This window comes from Bactrocera oleae, chromosome 6 (assembly GCF_042242935.1).
Source record: "Bactrocera oleae isolate idBacOlea1 chromosome 6, idBacOlea1, whole genome shotgun sequence".
NCBI classification, from domain to species: Eukaryota; Metazoa; Arthropoda; class Insecta; order Diptera; family Tephritidae; genus Bactrocera; species Bactrocera oleae.
This window is the reverse complement of record NC_091540.1, coordinates 56,115,763-56,135,096: the sequence shown is the minus strand read 5'-3', so window position 1 is coordinate 56,135,096 and position 19,334 is coordinate 56,115,763. Positions and strand designations below refer to the sequence as shown.

Below are 19,334 nucleotides of genomic sequence, written 5' to 3'. Positions count from 1 at the left end.
ATATAAATATTTTCAGAATCACACATTTACAGAACAATTCTAAAATATCGTCCAAGAGTTAACGCTAATGTTACTAATAATAAAAGTTACTTAATTACATAGCTTGCTTGATAAACCATATTAGATGATTAAATATGTCGGTCAATGTGTGAGTTAAAGTTATTTATAAAAAATTTAATGACTGTTTTAGTGGGTGCTGGTACTGTCCTAAAAGATCGATAATCTGATGGGAACATTCGTAATTTTATATAAATATTTTTGGAAACCAACAGGAGTTTAGTTTGTGGTAAATAGTAGCGTTAAAGACTGCGAAAACTCTTCTGATTCTTAATTGATCTATTCTAGTAAAATCACAATTTTATACCATAGGAAAAATTCTTCTAAGTGATAGGGAACAAAGTGTAGGAAAATGCTATGTTTATCAGACGTGAAGACTTACATAAGTTTCATCGATGAATACAATAATACCGAAACATCTAATTTGTTGGGAAAATCAAAATGTTATTAAACTAACTTCCACGGACCATTAGAAAATTGTTATAATGTTTTCAATCACTATATTTGTAGAGCCCCAAGCTTGAATATATAAACCTGCATGTCTCTCATTGGAAGGTGTATCCAAATCTAGCAAGGAATGCCATTTTTTCGTGTCTTAATTAATATTATAAATGCTTCTATTTATTTGATCACCACTGCATTTCTTATATATTAGTATGTTTACATATTATTTCACTAAAAAATTAATTAATTACGATTTTTATAAATTCTCGATTTTTTAGTTCGCAAAAATTTAAAAATTTTAAAGTGATTTCCAGTGTTACCAAACTACTCTAATTTGTAACATCTACTATTTAAGTACAAGTACATAAGTAGACTAATATGACTGAGAAGAATGCAACAAGTGTCGATATGAATTGGTGTAATGTTTGACTATATGTAGTGGTGCTACAAGTATTATTGCCTCTTTAGGGGGCATCAACCGTAGCTTGTACCAGCATAAAATTACCTCTTTCATTGGACTGGAACTACGTCGTTGTTGTTGTTGATACTGTTGCGGTGACGGATGATGTGGATATTGTGACGCCTGTTGTTGTTGCTGCTGCTGTTGCTGTTGTTGTCTTTGTGGCGGGTAGTGATTTTGTTGCGCTTGTTGTTGTTGTTGTTGTTGCTGTGGAGGCGATGGTTGTTCATAACGTGACGGTGGTTGTTGTTGCGCATAGCTATCCTCATAGACGTCTTCTTCCTCGCGTGTACCCCCACTGCCACTGCCGCTACCACCAGCGCGCAACGCCTCATCGAGCTCCTCTTGCGTCACCTCCACATTATCCAACTTCTTGAGATTCGGCAAAGCGCGTAGCACTGTTTGGCGATAACTGTATGGAGAGGGAGAAATATGTTTTTTTATACTATTTGTATTAAGAAAGTTACTTTCCAAACTTACCTGGGTCCAACTCGATCACAGCAAGGATTCTCCTCCAACCATAAGTACTTGAGCACCGGTAAGTTTTGCAAATATGCGATTTCATTAATATCCTGTATATTGTTTTTACGCAAATATAATTCCTGAAGTTTTAGGCAGTCTTCAAATGGTTGCAATGTGGTTATTTTGTTGACACTAAAGAAAGAGAGTTAGAACATAGCCATCAGAACAGTACTACTATATACATATATGTGTTAGATGCTATACATATTAGAAACGGTATAAAATTATAGTTTAGCCGACTTTTACTATGTTACGAGCTCTTTGTATACAATAAATATACATAGACATAAAATTCATCTAAATACAGTCTTGGCATAAATTCTGTTCGAGATGATCTCCTCATGAAAACCTATCGTCGGTCAATCTTTGTCATCTTCTGACAACGCGCTTGAAGCAAATTAGGCTCAACAGATGTAATGGCGTCTACAGTGGTACACGGTCAACGGCCATGAAAGTATCTTTCTTACAGATGAAAGAAATGTTGAAGTTATTGATAAGCAAAAAAAAAAAAAAATTATTTCATGGGTTCAACGTAATCACCATCCACCATTTGATGGGGAGTCTCCTCTAAAGGCGTTATACCTCTTGACTTCTGTGAACGTATAACTTGTAAAAAAAATGTATAGCAGAGCAGAGTATTTACCAAAAATATTATCGGACAGTTTCGAATAATATTGATAAATTTATAAATAAACTAAAAACTGCCACATTGCCTATCACGAACTTTCCATTTGGAAAAAGCCATTCAAGTGACCGGACGTTCGTCAGATTTATTCTCATTGATGGAAATTATGATCTCAAAGTCTTTAGAGTAATTTCACTTTATAAGAATTTAACACTTTCTAAAAATATTGATGAGATCAGTAGGGATAAGAATATAGGGAAGACCAGAATAATAGAGTTTGGATTCACTATAGCAAGCTTTTGACTGATAGATAACCTTAATTGAAAGCATTTCACACTACCTAATACCAGATAAGCTCAAAGATCCTCCCCTTGGTACATTAATACACACTTTTTAACCCAAAGAGACGGACCCGTTCCAATGGATTCTCGGATAATAAGTTTTATTTTCATTACATTTTTCAACTCTTTTTACACGATAAACATTGGAAAAATGCGGCAACATTGGAAAATGCTATGCACTTCTACATATGTTCCTTGTCGGCAATTAGTAGCTTATCAAGCCGCTTTAAGAGTTCAGTTAATTTAACAAGTCTGAGAACAGTTTTTTACAAAGAAAACAAAGAAAAAGTCATTCCATGTACAGTTATAATTTCTTTGTTCTTTTGTTTCCTGGAATTTTCTTTTCTTCTTTTAATCAAAAGCCACGCTTAGTGGTCAGCTTATGACTAAAAGTTGTAGAGAAATTCTTCAAGTACTCTTACAATCGCTTCACTTCTTATTAATTTGTTTATTTAGTGATTTTTGTTGTGGCATCAGCTAACCGCAATTGTAATGCTGATATCATCACTCACGCCGGTTCCAGTTCACATTATCAGCTAATTTTTGCCCAATTTAAGCTGACCTCAGGCTTAGACAGAAAAAACGACTAAATTGAACAACGAAGTAGTAAAAGAAAGCAAATAGAAAAGAGCAAATGAGCTTTAACCTGTAAGCTGGCACATAACAAAGCAGCTTCTCTCCGTTTGATTCGAGTAACGAAGCGTCTTTAGTGCTTACGAGCCATTGTGGTATACCGTTAGAGCCAACAAGATATGTATATGTATATGTATGTACATAAGTAATTATAAACAAAATGCGAGGCTAATGTGCCCACCTGCTACGGCGTCTAAATAATATCGTGTACATACATACATATTTTACGAGTCATCATTATTTATTTTATGTTTATACACACAAATATATATATATGTATGCATAAAACTGTGTTTTCTTTTTGCAGCTGCGTTCATCAAATTATATATTTTTTGTTGGAATTGAAGTAACCTTGAATAATAGGAATAATAGCTAACCATAAACATATGTCTCTAAGTAGTAAGATAGTTAATTTTTTTACCAACAAAGAAGTGCTTTCAGTGACCTACACAAATCAACCAATACGTCTTCTAGTTGAAATATCTTCTAGTTTATAACTATATCTAGGTATCTCAATATTATTCCCACAAAGTTCGTATCAAAAACTCAACTCGATAGAAGAGCTTTCAAAACCACAATGTGAACTCAACATGATGAGTGACACTCTAAATTCTTATGTATATAATTTCTAGATTTCACTTAGGAGTATTAATCTTCCGAACATCTCCTTGTGCTTATAATTTTGTATCAAATTTTTTGAATATCAGAAAAATAGTCTAAATTTCCGATTTTCTCACGGTGATTTGAACTAAAAATCCACAGAAAGATTATTGCAGTCGAGATATTATTTTTGTCAAAGAAATTCGAAACTAAGCAATACTAATTAATGTTCGATATTGCTGACGATGATCTATGAAATACGCTTACTCTTTACTGAAAATATATGTATGTTTATATGTTTAGAAAAGCTTGCCCAAAAGCTTGAATAATGCATTGCGGAAGATAAATAATATTTTTTACAATTCCCTGCCGGTATAATTAACGTTGTTGACAGAATATATAACGAAGCTTACATGAAGATGTCGTTAGGAAATTAATTTAATTTTAGATAAAAACCTCATAATGTCCGAGCCCTACTTCTTTACTGGGGCGTCGAAGAAGAACAATAAAACTCTCACCGAAAAACTACGAAGAACGATGGTAGCATACTAGGCTGAAGCCTTGAAATATAATGTGAATTAATTATCAAAACAAGAAAAAAGTCTAACTTCGACTGGACCGATAATTTAGCGGTCCGACCTAAACAATTTTTTCGGATATTATAGCACTGTCTTAGGCCAAACTCCATGTCTTCTCAAACAAAAAAGTTTTCCATACAAGAATATAAGAAATTGATGTCGGCGTTTTTAACAAATGAGCAGCTTCTTTTAGTTAGTCTAAAATATTTGGAAAATGCCTCATATTTTCACAAGAACGATATACCATAGATTAATATAAAACTTATGGTCAAACAAGACGCAGCACTTTCTACGTGGCTAAATATGTTCATCTCGGTAATGAGTTACAGCAACAAAATTAAGTAAAAAGAATCAGCTATTAGTGCAATAGACATGCCGGCGAAGTCTGCGAAACTCGAAGATTTGTTTGCAATGCTTCCCCACTATAAATAGAGCAAGAAAAATGTGCATGAGCTAAATGCAATCTAAGTTTTATATATGCACCACATGTGTGTCTAAAATGCTTAATTAGCCGTAAATAGCACAATGAAAGTTCTTCGATTTTAAATTCCATTCTATTTTAGCAGCGATCGCCTCAACTCTTTTTCATTCAGTATTCCAATAGGGAATCGAATACGTTTATAAGCCTATTAAATAATCATTAATCAGTGGAAAAAAAGCATTAGTCATCACTGGCATGACTGACGTTCGCATAGAGCGTTAACCGGCAATCGAGGGAATCGGTCAGCAAGCGAGATCGGATCATTCCAATCATTCATTTACTGAACTGCTTAACTGTTTATTGTTATGTATTGCATGTATGAGGCACGAGTGAAAATGCGTACATGTATACATACATATGTGTGTCTCAAATCTAATCTTCTTAAATGGACCTTGCTGTGCTTTTGGGTAAAAATAGGGCAGCAATTGTGGTCGAAGTGACGATTAACTCAACTATAGTTTTAACTAATGGACATTTAAGAGAGTCGTGAAAGGTTTCTGTTAAAGTTTAAGAAATTACAATATTTTTTTTTTCCTCATTTAAGTTTACCATGGATCAAGCTCCACTAAACTCGATAAAAAATACCTCTAGTATCTAATTATTAGAGCACAATACGTATCTTTATATTTGGAAGAGTGATATGAAGAAATCCTCAGCCGAAACTCATCGTATTTTGATGCAAATTTATGGTGAACATGTTCTACTGAGAGCCCAAAAATGTTTGAAGCTGAGGAACTGAAAGTGTTACCCGATAAAGATTGTTGCCAAACATACGAAGAAATCCCAGAATCTTTGGAAGTCACTCAAGCTGTCATTTATAAACGTTTAAAAGCAGCCGAATACATTCAAAAGCAAGGAACTCGGGGATTATATGAATTGAAGCCCATTTAGTGAACCTAATATAAAGAGTTGTATGCATTAATAAGGAATTTTTTAAATTATAATAAGCGCAATTCTATATTACTGAGATGCTCAGTCCTCCAGGTCCATTCATTCTTATAATGAACTTTTCGGTGGCGCAAAGAAGGTTTAGTATTCCACAAAGAGAGCTTTGATGAGAAGTCTACTTATAGATCGTTTATATTCTTCGTTTAATCACCAGTTTCGTGAATCTCATTCTCCTGTACTCAGTATTTTTTTGCAATACAATATTATTTTATTATATTGAACACAATAATCTGAGCATATAGAACGTTTTGGAATCTTTAAAGGGTATGCCTTGAGAAGCTTCAAGCTTAACAGATTTCATAATATTGGCTTGTGATCCAAAAGTGTTGCGGAAATTAATTTAAATAACAGCAAATAAAATATAAAATATTGCACTGCTTGTACGCCCGAACGAAATTTGTACTAATAATAACTGATGTGTTCACAAACCAGTTTCGAATTTTGTAAAATAAGCAAAACAAAAACATTGGAGAAAATCTGATACTTTCAAAAGTTTTCACCGCAATGAATTTATGAATATGAAATATATTTTTATTTTTGCAAAACAATCTTTAAAATCTATCAGCAAACCACAAACCATTAGTGCTGACTAGTTTAGGACTTACAAACAGCAATCGAATGCTCAGACTCTAAACTTCGAAGTCTAATGACATCTGGTCGCCACCAATAGCTTAGAAAACTTGTTTCGTTCGCCTACACACAAGCACATACAAATAAAAATGTGAGTGATATTTTCTAGCGAAAACGCCACAACTCTTCAACAATCTTCAATTACGAATGCGTCAAAAACGTTTTAGCTACGTTTATTTAGTTATTTGCACATTGCTCGAGCGCGCTCAGCAGCGTTTTCAATAAAACTACTTATTATTTACACAGCTATACATACACACACATACTTTTATTCTATATAACTAACATTACGTAAATATTTGTCAAGCTAAGCCATTATTCGCGTTTTCTTTACTCAATTCTGAGCACACTTCGAGTTCGATCAATTGCCTTTTGCCGTAACTAATTATGCAAGAATATTCGTAAAAAAATCGTTTCATATGTGTCTCTGTGTGCGTAGCAATTAGCATTAGGTAGTTATGTATATATTTATACATATTGGCGTGCGTGGGCCTGCTAAACCACATTCTGGGCGCAGAAAACTAAATGATTTAAGTCGATGCATAAATTTTATGAGCGCTGAGAAGGCAATGAGCTGTGGCATGGGCCTGGCATCGCAGTTATTGTCGATTGTCACCAAATTTACAAATAATATTGTAAGTAAATAATAAAAAATATTGTGTACATGTATACAGTAATGGCCAGTTAAAAGTTGTATTGGCACGGAACAGACTATAGTACAATTAGTAAAACAAAAGAAAAACAAGAAAAAACATTAACTTCGGCTGCACCGAAGTTATAATACCCTTTGCAGGCACTGTATTTTTTATAGCATAAAAGGATATAAAAAGATCGTTATCTTGAGTTTAATCGGTCTGTTAATATGGCAGCTATATGCTATTGTATTGTAGTAAGTGTAAAACTTCGTGAAGATACCTTATCAAATAAAAAAGTTTTTCATACAAGGACTTGAGTTAGATCGGTCAGTTTGTATGGCCACTATATGCAATAGTTGTCCGCTCTAAACGATTTCTTCGGAGATTGTAGCGATGCCTTATTAAATAATCTATGTTAAATTTCGTAAAGACGGCTTGTCAAATAAACAAGTTTCGGCGATTCCAACAAATGAGCAGCTTCTTGGTGAGAAAAGGACATGTACAAAATTTCAAATCAATATATCGAGATCCGAGGGACTAATTCGCGTATATACAGACGGACATGACACAATCGACTCATTTGTATACCTCTCCGACGTTTCTATTTGGGTGTTCTGTGTATAAACATCACAACGAAAGATACCAATTCATATTTTTTTCCAATTCAATTTACAGCCGATGCGTTTAAAGACACACCCTATATTTATACTTTGTTTATTCTGCTTATAACGAGCTCGAGGTTTTCACAAGGATGTTGCCTATGTTTACAAAAACTGAAGGAGAAAGATCAATCAGGTTCTTAGCTAACTATTATTTTCCAAAATCTCAATGGTAGTAATGCGAGTCCATTAAATAGCCAGATATATAATAAAAACTGCAGTAAAACTTAAAGAAATTCAAACACATTAGAGCTCATAAGTCGTGTCTTGTCGCATGGCTTTATATAAACCTACATATAACGCACTACCAAAAATAGGACCTCTGTTTGTACATGAGAAGTACATAAAAGCTCGGTTCTCGTAGTTTCAGACAAAAATTTATTTTCGGGCATTTGATTTCATAAATTCTCTATACCACGAGGTCCGTACTGATGCTTTAAGAGCGAGCTTCTTTCTTATCTTATGTCCACACATTTTCATTTCTTCTAACGACACAGTTCTGTTGTAACAATTATTGTAAAAGCTGTTTTGAGGGCTTTGTTAATGGAGCGGAGAGGAGTTGAGTTTTTATATTCAGAGAGTGCCTCCAGATGGCACTCAAGTGATAAATAACGATCAGGTGTTTCGTACATATCCAGAAAACGTTATTAACGATTATAATCAAATATTGTTTTCAAAAATTCAGAACTGACCGAAATTTGATCCTTCTTCTTTATAGCCAATTTTCGCATTTTCACAATTGCAATATAAAGGCATATATTCTAGAACTTTCAAAATATGTCTTACTTTGAGGTTAGGGTCAAAGAAGCATTGACCGATTTATATATTCAAGCTTGGCTCGGACAGATCTATTTACTCCGCCCGCGCAAACCGAATCGATAAAAATATTTCCTAGATTGGTTCAACCGAACAATTAGTGTGCGGTTGCGAGCTGTTTATTAACGACGCGAAAAATTTGTCTTGCGATTATTACTTTAAAAAATATAATGAAAACAAGTTTGCCTCAAATTTTGTGTTTCCAATAGAATCACGGAAATCGTTGAAAATGTTTCAAACGAGATGTTTGACAACATAGCTGAGAACTCTACATTTATCAAACGCATCATTGGGGGTGACGAGACATGGGTTTATGAATATGACGTCACAACTGTCCAACAATCCAGCGAATGGCGCTGCAAAAATGAGCCACAACCGAAAAAACCAAGTCAAACTCCGTCAAAAATCAAGGTGCTAGACATCGTCGTGGTGTGGTTCACCATTAATTCGTTTTATAAGATCAAACGGTCAATAAGGAATACTACTTGGCCGTTTTGAGGCGTTGCAAACGACCTGCACTGTAAACAGAAAATGCATGGATCTTCCGCCACGATAATGCGCCATCATCTTGTAGTATAATTGTGACTAACTTTTTGGTCAAAAACGAAACAAGAGCCATCGCTAAGCCACCGTATACGGCAGATTTGGCTCCCTGTTACTTTTTACGAAACTAAAAAATTCGTTTCAGGAACGCGCCATGAGTCCATTGAAGTTATTAAAAGTCATTGCTGAAGGTACTGAAGGCCATCCCAGCCGAGGCTTATAAAAGTGTATGGAAAATTGGATTAAGCGTTGGCTTACATGTTTGGCGCAGGAACCTATTTTGAAAACGGTAATAAAGATTTTATTATGCTATGGTAAGTAAGTAGGAATTTGAATTTTCAAATATTTTCTAAAATTTTTTCCTATTGCGGCGTTGTGGTTATTTATCTGGCCGAGAGTGTTTTGCTTATAGATTTAAATTTTATTTTTTCATTAAATTGCTCTGTCATATTATTAGCATATCTACGCGATCTGTCCGTGTTACACTCATATACATATATATGTACATATACAAAAGTATATATATTTAGCATGTACATTGCCACTAAGTATTAACTTTGAGGGCTACTCGTGCAGCGCCTAAGCGGCCTTGACAATCAAATTGATTTTTTCGACTTTTTTAGCACTGTTGCCTCCTCCAATTCAATGCCAACAACTACCATGGCCCTTTTATGGTAATGCGAGACAGGAAATCAGCACAAAAGAAATTAATCTCAGGCATTCTTCAGTGTGTGCTTGAGCGCAGTAACATGTGTGCTCCACTTACCGATACAGATGTATGTCATGTGGTGGCCATCGATTTTATGGAAGTGTGATCTTTAAGTTGCTATAAAGCAGCACAAATACATACATACATATATACACAAGGAGTGTACTTATATCTATTTTTAAATGCGTTAATGTTTGTGTGCCTTTATTTGGTGATTTGACAAATTCAGCATATAACAATAATGAGCGATCAACGCAGTTTTGGAATGGAAATTTTTTAAATATTTAAACTTTTATTATAGTCGCTATATATGTGCAGTAATTAGTTGAATAAATTTTTAATAAATTGCACCAAAATTATGGTTTAGCTGCACCTACAACAGAGACCAAGCGTACTTATAGATATTTTCCATATCTATGACAGCCTTGGAGGCACACTATACCTAGATCTTTTTTAATGATAGTTAGACGTGAACACGATTTTTAGTTTGGAATCAACTGTAGATATTTCAACGAAATTGAGTATTTATATATCCGCTGTTCATTCCCCCTGACATTTGGATCTGAACACACTTAGAGGGAAAACCTATAAAGTTTGTTTAGCCGTCGGCAGAGTAAGTTCTAAAGCTGCTTTAAATAATTTAAGGATTTCGATATAAATCCAGAGTCTGTCTAATAATAAATCTTTAATTGAAAATCAGTGTATATATATTTAGATCAACTCCATTTACTATTATTTCGCGGACTGAAGTTTGTTTGTTTTTCGGAAAATTTTCATCGCATGAAATAGGCGAACTTTCTAAGAATATCTTGGAATATTTATTCTCAAAATATTTACCAAGGGATTTTTTTAGTTGCAGCTCTCTTAAGTAACGTAAAAAGGTATAAAACAATATCCAACTTAAGAGGACCTCCCTTATAGTGAGAGGAGTAACAATAAAAAAAGGAAGAAATTTATATCTCTGTGAATTGAAATTAATTTAAATCGCTTGGAAATACTATTTAAACACAGGTGATCAAAAAATAAAAACTCGCTCGTGGAGATGGTCTCGATTAACCGACGAGGTCGCTCGAATTTTTTTTACTTAACAAACCAGTAAATAACAGTTATGAAAATGTGTAGCAGTTTTTTTTTTAATTACGTCATGATTTTATTTAAATGTTTTTATATCTTTAAATTATTGGGTTAGAGTCAGTTTTGCCAAACTATCAACTTTTACCAAGAAAAATATCCAGTTTTCTACACAAATCATTTCTTTGGTTATAACCCGTTTCATTCGTTGTAATTAATTATATATTTATCACGTATTGTCTAATAGTAAAAATTGTCAATTTCTTGCTGAGATATTTATCTCAACGAACATCGTACAACCACAATATTTTAGTTAATCCGCATTAAAGCCACTTGCGCCATAATTTTTCAAATTTCATAATTCAAGCTTATTTTTGCATATTTGTTTTTGTACTTTATTCTCTACACACATTTCCAACATGTATCTCATTTTTATTTATATCTTACCTTAGCGCCAAAACTTCCACACCACGCATTCTTTTAATTATGGAGACATCGCTGAGATCACTTCCCCTGCAAATAGCGAAAAAACAAAACAAGAAGTATTTTTAATTAAAACTTGTTATGAAACAATTTATCTATAATATGATCAATTTTTTTGTCTATTTTGATAATTAATTTCGTTATGAATAAGCAGGGCAAAGGCAATCACCCCAGAGAAGGCAAAAGTTCGTCTACTTCTATTATAGAGTAGGTTTTAATAATTGAGATATAATTTGATTTTGAAAGTCAGCATGAAAATGTCGTTAAAATTATGTTAATATATACAATATATAGTTACATACTTATAAGTATATACGATACAGGTGTCTATATATGTATGAATAGATGTTTGAAGTATAATCTAATTTCTATATTAATCAATGGAAAATTAACGTTCACTATTTGGTACATGTTTTGAAATTAGGTCTAACATACATATCTATATCTACCATAGACACAAAATTAAAATTGAAAACAGTTTAACTTGAGGGAATTATTTAAAGAAAGATGGTACTACAAGTATTGCTATTTAGGCAAGTCTTCATATATGGCAATTCTAATCTGAATATGTTAAATCTGGCATTTTTATCGCAAAATTCGAGCTTTTTAATACTAGGGGTAAAAAAACTTTGAAAATGAAATAATTAAATAAATATTATGTGCGTTTATTCTCGTGAAAACCATTTTGAAACGTAATAAACCGGTTTCCGATTATAAGCATATCTTCATAAAGGCGCAACAATGCTTCGATACTCGATATTTCCAGAAGCATAAAATATACAATACCAGACAGATGAGATAGGTTTTAGGCTTTCAGCTTACTAGACCAACGTATTATCTGAGAACCAACAACTCGAAAGCTTGATGGGAATATTTGAAAGCTTTTTCAGCCAGTATAAAAGAACTGTTTATAAAAATACAATCCGCATTGTATAGGGACATGAAAACGGAATGTGTCATAGGATATAGGAAAACCAAGTTAATAATGTTTTGGCTTCACCTAGTATTTTGAACTGGCGCCAAACAACAGCAAGTTATGTAAAACATTCGAGGTAAGTATTTTATAAATTATTTCACAAAAACAATAACCATTCTAATAGTATTTACAACTAGAGAAACAACGCAAGCGCAAAGCTTTCATGTTATTATGCAGCTGTGATCGGCATAGGAGCCGCTTTCTTACAACGAATTGCAACCAAACTTGTTTTTATGCACTATCATTCTGCTATAAATATATACCATACATAGTATATAGTTCGCAATTGGAACCTTGTGAGAATTTTTTTAGAGTAAAAGTTCGTGAAAGATGATGATGGTACTGAATCTTGAAATATACTTAGTGTTTACTAAATATTCTAAGCAGTCTTAATTGGTAATAAGAACCTAGCAAAATATCTCGAATTAGAAATAAAATATTTCAAATAAATTTCTTAAACTAATTTGAACAAGGGCTCTATACCGAGAGTTATGGTATATCAAACATGACTCTAATAACTTTTATAAAATATAATGTGAGTTTTTGCTGGATAGCCACTGTATTCTTAAGTAAACAGGTTACCAACACTATAAACATTCTTTCCTCACATTTTCTTACAGGGTTGCCCTTGCAGGCTTACTTTTAAGCTTGTATTGGGTTAAATGAGTGTGTCACGCTTGGAAAAGTCGACTACGGCGGATTAAGTGGAAAACGCTTGACCGCTGGCATGAACTCCACGTGCATGAGCAAAGCATTAAGATGGGAGAATTACTTGAACCAGAAGTAAAATAAGGAAAAATATGCGCATTAGATTACCTCGAAACTAGCACGCTTCGAGTGTAAATTAAACTTTGCTTAAGATTGTTTATGTTTACAATATGATAAAACATATCATATATATAATAATTAATATATAGAATAGCATGTTCATTTATGTATGTACTTATATATGTACATATATTGTAAATAAAGTTATTTCTACTATTCAGAACACTGCCTCGTTTTTATTATCACTTATTATTAGAAACCGGCATTTTCTAATAATAATAACTTTATTTGGGCTTTTTTTTCACCAACTGTGGTAGCTTAAAATATTATTATGAAATAGTTAAGAGTCGAACTTCAGGAATTTCTTATTCTGACGTAACAAGACCGGTTATTACCTGATATATAACCGGTTTTATGCTGTCACCTCAGTTTAAGTTTCCGGTATACGCCCGCAAAATACAAAACGTACACTACGAACTTTGAAAAAAACAATAGTCAATATTTTGGAATCTATTCAAATACGAGTTTTTAATAAGAACAATTAGAGGTGTAGAAAGAAACTTAGTTATCTAAATTTTATCTATACCTAACTTTTTTTTTACTTTTTTACACCCAGAAGAAAGTAACGAACGAGTCATCGAAAATTGAACTCAAGAGATGAACCATCTGTGACGTAGCCGCGGCCAAAATTTGAAAGAGATACTCTTCAAAAAATAAATGCCAAAGAATGTTCTTTCGAATGATAATAAACATTCCCCATTAAATTTGAATTTTCTGTGTTTTTTTCTTTAAAAAAGTAGGAACTTAAAAATGGGTCACCCTTTACATTAGGTTGTTGCGAATTTTGTAACACCCATAAGGATACGTCTGTTCGTCTGTCTGTATATACGCGAACTAGTCCCTCAATTTTTTTGATATCGATCTGAAATTTTTCACACGTCCTTTTTTCAAGAAGCTGCTTATTTTTTAGAACCGCCAATATCTGACCCCTATAACGTATAGCTGCCATCACAGAAATTAAGTTCTTTTATAGAAAACTTTTTCATTTGACAAGATATCTTTACGAAATTTGATATAGATCATTGGGCGAGGCAACGGTACAATCTCCGAAAATATGTTTAAATCGGACCACTATAGCATATAGCTCCACCCAAACTGATCGATCAAAATCGAGATAAATTTGTATACCCTTGTATGCTATCGGAAATGCATCGTGAAGGGCCGTTTTTTCTTGTTTTATTTTTTAATTATAGGAGTAGATTTATAGTAAATCAAACGAAAATAAGTTTATAAGCTCTTCACCGATGTTATATGTATATCAGCCGCCAAATATATGGTATATATTAACATTAATGTGTACATATATGAATAAGAAAATTAATTACCCGTGTTCCCCATACATATAAACATATACACGTACAAATATACATATGCACATATGAATACCCATTGAATTCAAGTCATATATATATGGTATATACAACGTACTTTTTGTGCGCGACAATAAAAAATAGACAATGTATGTACATAGATACATATGTACATATGCAGTACATACATTAATGCATTTGCCATGCATCGGTACAAATAAGCAACAAGCAACATCCATAAAAAGAGCCAACTTAACGGAAACTTAACGAGAAATCTTAGATTTACACGAGAAGACCCCATTTATGAAGCTGTGGTGAAAGTTCGTAGAAAGAAGTTGATGGCGGCACATTTACCATAGGTGCACTTAAACCTTCATGACTATATATGAATGTATAAATGTGTATATGTATATGTGTATGTATGTTAGAGTGGACCAAAAAACCGAATTTCTTTTTACGCTTGGTACTCGGAACAACTGCTAAAGCTCTTCAAGTATCAGCTCTTAATTGTAACGAGAAGGTACTCCGCTTTACCGTTTTTTATGCTTTTCTTATGATCGCATAGAAAGAAACATATCTAGCTTCCAACTACTTGAGAACATATTATTTTCATAGATTATGTAGGAAATTGATTCTACAAAAATGGTTTATATAATTTTTCGAACACAAGGAAAAACCAGAAAAATGGAGATAATTTTTGTAGAGCAGTAAATTTCTATACATAAAACGAAATATGTTTTCAAGTGCATCGAAGCGAGATAATAAGAAAAATATAGACAACGGTAAAGCGGACCACAGAACATTTCTTAGAGGTGTCTACCAAGCAATCGTTCGGAGTAGTAAGCGAAAAAAAACATTCGATTTATTTTTACCCACCCTAATATACATATATATCACATGTGTACGTAACATGCCACAAGCAGAACTTTGACTTGGGGTCTTCATTTAAATTCCGCTTTAAAAACTCAAATTATTCACTGCAGCGCTTAATGCACGAATTTACTCTTCCATTGTACTCATCTATGATGTGTAGATATGCATGTACACATGAACTATCACAACTGTAAATTTGTTTTTACATTATGCATGTGCTGATATCTAAAAGGTTTACAGACTTTCCCATTCGCCCGAATTTTCACTATTCTACAACAATACGCTTTTCAAGGTTCTTGAGAAAATAGAAACATATAACTTGTTGTTTATTTTTGTTGTATCCAGACTCTTTGTGCGATTAACATTTCCTTAATAGGTAACGTCGCATTGAAGTGTGAAAATAATGGAATATAGGTACATTTATATGAGAGTATGATTAATCATTCTAATTGTTAAATACACACTCATAAATACAGATTAGTGTGAATAGAAAGTTAGGATTGTTCTCGGAAAAATTACTTGATTCTTATTAACTTTCCGTGAATTTTTTAATTTTATATCAGCCCAAAAATTGATGGAGGTATAGCTACATTAAAGCGGGTCTATTTGTAAGAGGCCGTTGTGTTCTTAGCTTTTTAAATGAAGGCGTTACACCAGAAAAAAATAATCGGTTATATAGAAGATACATATTTGTTATAGTTGTCCGACATGGCAAATTCCGACAAATATTCTATACAATATACTTGTGTATTAAATTCCATTCAAATATCCTAAAACTGACAAAATTTTTTTCTAATATCTAAAGGCTAAACTTCGCCTTAAAAATCGCTAAATCGAAATCGGTTTTAGGCCCATAGATTACTAAGCAAAATTGCTAAGAATATCCGTAGAAAAATTTTCGACAGTCGTAGTTAAAATCATTTAATAGCAATTTATGGCTCACTTTTCGAGATAACTTATCAACCTAACTGTCAAAAAAATAAAGTTTCTCTATACAAGATCAATTAGTTTGTATGGCAGCTATAAGCTATATTGATCCGACATCAGCGTTTCCGACAAATGAGCAGCTTCTTAGGAAGAAGGGGATGTATGCCAAATTTCAGATCGATATCTTGAAAACTTAGCGACTTGTTCGCGTATATACAGACAGATGAACATATCTAATGGACTCAGCTCGTCACGCTGATCATTTATATATTTATATACTTTATAGAGTCTCTGATGTTTTCCTTTAGCTGTTATAAACTTTGTTGCAAACTTAATACACCCTTTTCAAGGTATGAAAATAATACACATGAGTACTACAATGACTTGAAGCAACAATTTCTTATTCAAAAAGCTTGAACTTTGTTTAATTCATGCGTATTTTTATGTATTGAAGCTAACTAAATACATTTTATGTTTATCAAATTGTAGTGGCAAGTGATGCGTGACCGTCATTGTCTAAATATACAGTTGCGAGCTATAAAATTGCAGTGGCAAATAACATTTGTAACACACATATGTATCTTGCAAATCAAATAAGATTGGTTATAAAAATTAAAACGGATGATTGAAAGGTCGCTTCCGCTTTTTCAAGGTTTCAAGCTATGGCTATAACACAAAGTACAATAAAAGAAATATTTAAAATACTGCAAAGACCTTTTTTGAGCTGAAAATTTTGCTCTTAAAGCTCTTAGATTTCAAGAACTTAAAGTTTGTAGTGAGCAAAGAGCGAAAATATTAAGGCACACACCACTAACACGTAGAAGAAGAAAGCCCAAAATTTAGTATGAACTAAAAACACGTTAACTTCGGCTGCACCGAAGCTAGAACACCTTTCACGAATAAAAAAGTTTTCATATAAGAACTTAATTTTGGTCGGTCGGTTTGTGTGGCCGCTATATGATAAAGTGGTCCGATCTGGAAAATACCTTCAGACATTATAGCGATATTTTAAAAAAATCATAGCTGCCAAGTTTCGTGAAGATATACTATCAAATAAAAATTTTTTTATGCAGAACTTATATTTGATTATTCCACCGATTCTCAAAAGCTCTAGGACTAATTCACGTATATACAGACAGACAGACATGGTTAAATCAACTCAGCTGGCTAAATCAAGATCAGCATAAAGGATCATTCATATATATATATTTTATAGGGACTATGACGTTACTTTTTGGTTGTTACAAAGATCGCGGCAAACTTAATATATCCTGATGAGGATATAAAAAACATACTGAACTGGGTAAATTAATTTTTGAAAGTGCTTCTTTGCCCAAAAGTAATTATTGGAGGCTATAAACATTTTAAATCTAATATTTCTTTGAACGCCACTGTACATATTCAGCTCATAAACGTGCTTGTGCATATCGATCTTGTTTATAGTTCGAGGGCAACGCCATTCGCAGGATTCGTCCAAGCGTGACCACTACATATTCACACATATACGCATACAAATATTCATAGATATGTTTTGCATGCATATATACAAACATAGTTATAAACTCTTTTGTATTAGTGGTTTGCTTTGTTGCAAGTGTGGGAGCCAATAAAGTGCATGGTAATTAAATTCACCGCCTACAACAACAACAACAAAACACTGAAACTGCAATTGCAATTACCTCAACACTGGACAATAGATAGTAAGACAGAGAACAGTGCAGAGAGAAAGACGAGTTCATAAAATGCATAGCGTTGACAATGACGCCTCTTGTTGTTGTAACGAAGGCAATGACACCATCAGTGATGCCGCCAACCACAACGGGCAAACAAATCAACAGCAAACAAGCAACAAAAATAATAATGATTATGATGATAATGCAATTGAATGAGCGGCGACAGCGAAAAGCAAATTGGTTTAATGTCCTCATGCAAGAATATACATATTTATGTATATGTGTATGCAAATACATATGAGTACATAAATGTGTACATAGTTTCTTGGAAGCATTTATACTTTCCCTGGGAATACAAAGGGCGGAAATATCAGATGGAGTGCCGTTACGTAGTTCATGAGAATTAGTTATCCTTTAGTATGCCTAGGCTTAAGGCGATTTCAACAAGATCTGTGGCTTCACTAACGATACCTCTTCCAGTGAATCATACCATGGGGCCCCTAAATGTTTTAAGCGTTGTCTTGCCAATGCGGCACAAGTGCAATAGAGATGCTCCATTGTTTTCCCGGTACCTAGCTCTTGACATTTCCTCCAGTCTTCTCGATTTATTAGCCCTATTCTGCAGACATACGCCACCACCAGTCTGTGACCAGTGCGTATTCCTGCAGTCGCTTCTATCGAGTGCCAATAGCAAATTGGTATATTTCTGATCTACCGCCTATTGCATGACTTTTGCAATTTTGCACTCCGGTAAATCGTGCCATCGCGTTTTGACCTGGCCGTGGTCCTGGCCGGATCGGCGTATAGTCGATGCATGGGTTCACTAATATCGGTCACGATTTCAGATGACAACCGTACACCACTCTCGGCAATCTCGTCCGCTATCTCGTTGCCATCTATGCCTTTGCGACCTGGCACAAAATAGAAGTAAAGTCGCTTGTTCCTGGCGAAACTCTGAACTGCTGTCCTGCGTCCTTAGACACCTTTGGCCGATATGCGAATCGATTTGAAATATACTGCATTGGTCCAGCAGCTTAAAATACTATCTTATGCCTAACTCCAGCATAATATCGCCGCACCAACTTTGTCCACCATTTTCGAGCCGTCCATTTAAGTATATGTTTAATGTGTTGCTCGCAGCAATGTATTGATCGAGATTTGAATATTTTCCTTTGAAAATTTCACAAAATCTTTATCAAATATGTATCCTCCGAATAATAAAAAGTTTGAACAAAATTTTTCATTTTTTTATATGAAAAAAAAAAGATAATAAGGAGTTTTTTGCTCGACTAAGACCCTGTAAACCCTTAAAGAGAGGAAAACGTGGAAGAAGAGGCTCTTGCTCTGGGACCACGTGGTTGCAAAGGTTGCTGATAAAATCATAAAATTTAGATTCTTATCTAACATTTTCTTGCGTTGGAGAAACTAATGTGCAGGGAGATCTCACAAATTTGGTTTCGAAGACTTTATCAAACTCAAAATCAAAGAAATAAAAAGGAGTTACAAATATAG

At 33.7% G+C, this 19,334-nt stretch overlaps 1 protein-coding gene across 23 annotated transcripts in view; it reads right to left on the bottom strand.

Moving 5' to 3' along the window:
• LOC106616614 (cilia- and flagella-associated protein 410) overlaps positions 1-19,334 on the bottom strand; it is a 28,903-nt gene that overhangs the window by 5,416 nt on the left and 4,153 nt on the right. For 21 of the 23 annotated variants that reach the window (XM_036361111.2, XM_070110961.1, XM_070110960.1 and 18 more), the window contains exons 3-5: positions 11,200-11,265; positions 1,442-1,615; positions 1,007-1,373 (exon numbers count right to left, since the gene is read on the bottom strand). In XM_036361111.2, the coding sequence (XP_036217004.1) occupies positions 1,007-1,373; positions 1,442-1,615; positions 11,200-11,265 (607 nt within the window). Of the gene's footprint in view, positions 1-1,006; positions 1,374-1,441; positions 1,616-2,498; positions 2,576-2,931; positions 3,005-11,199; positions 11,266-19,334 lie in introns of those variants that run through there. The other 2 variants (XM_036361227.2, XM_070110964.1) reach the window with 2 other exon arrangements.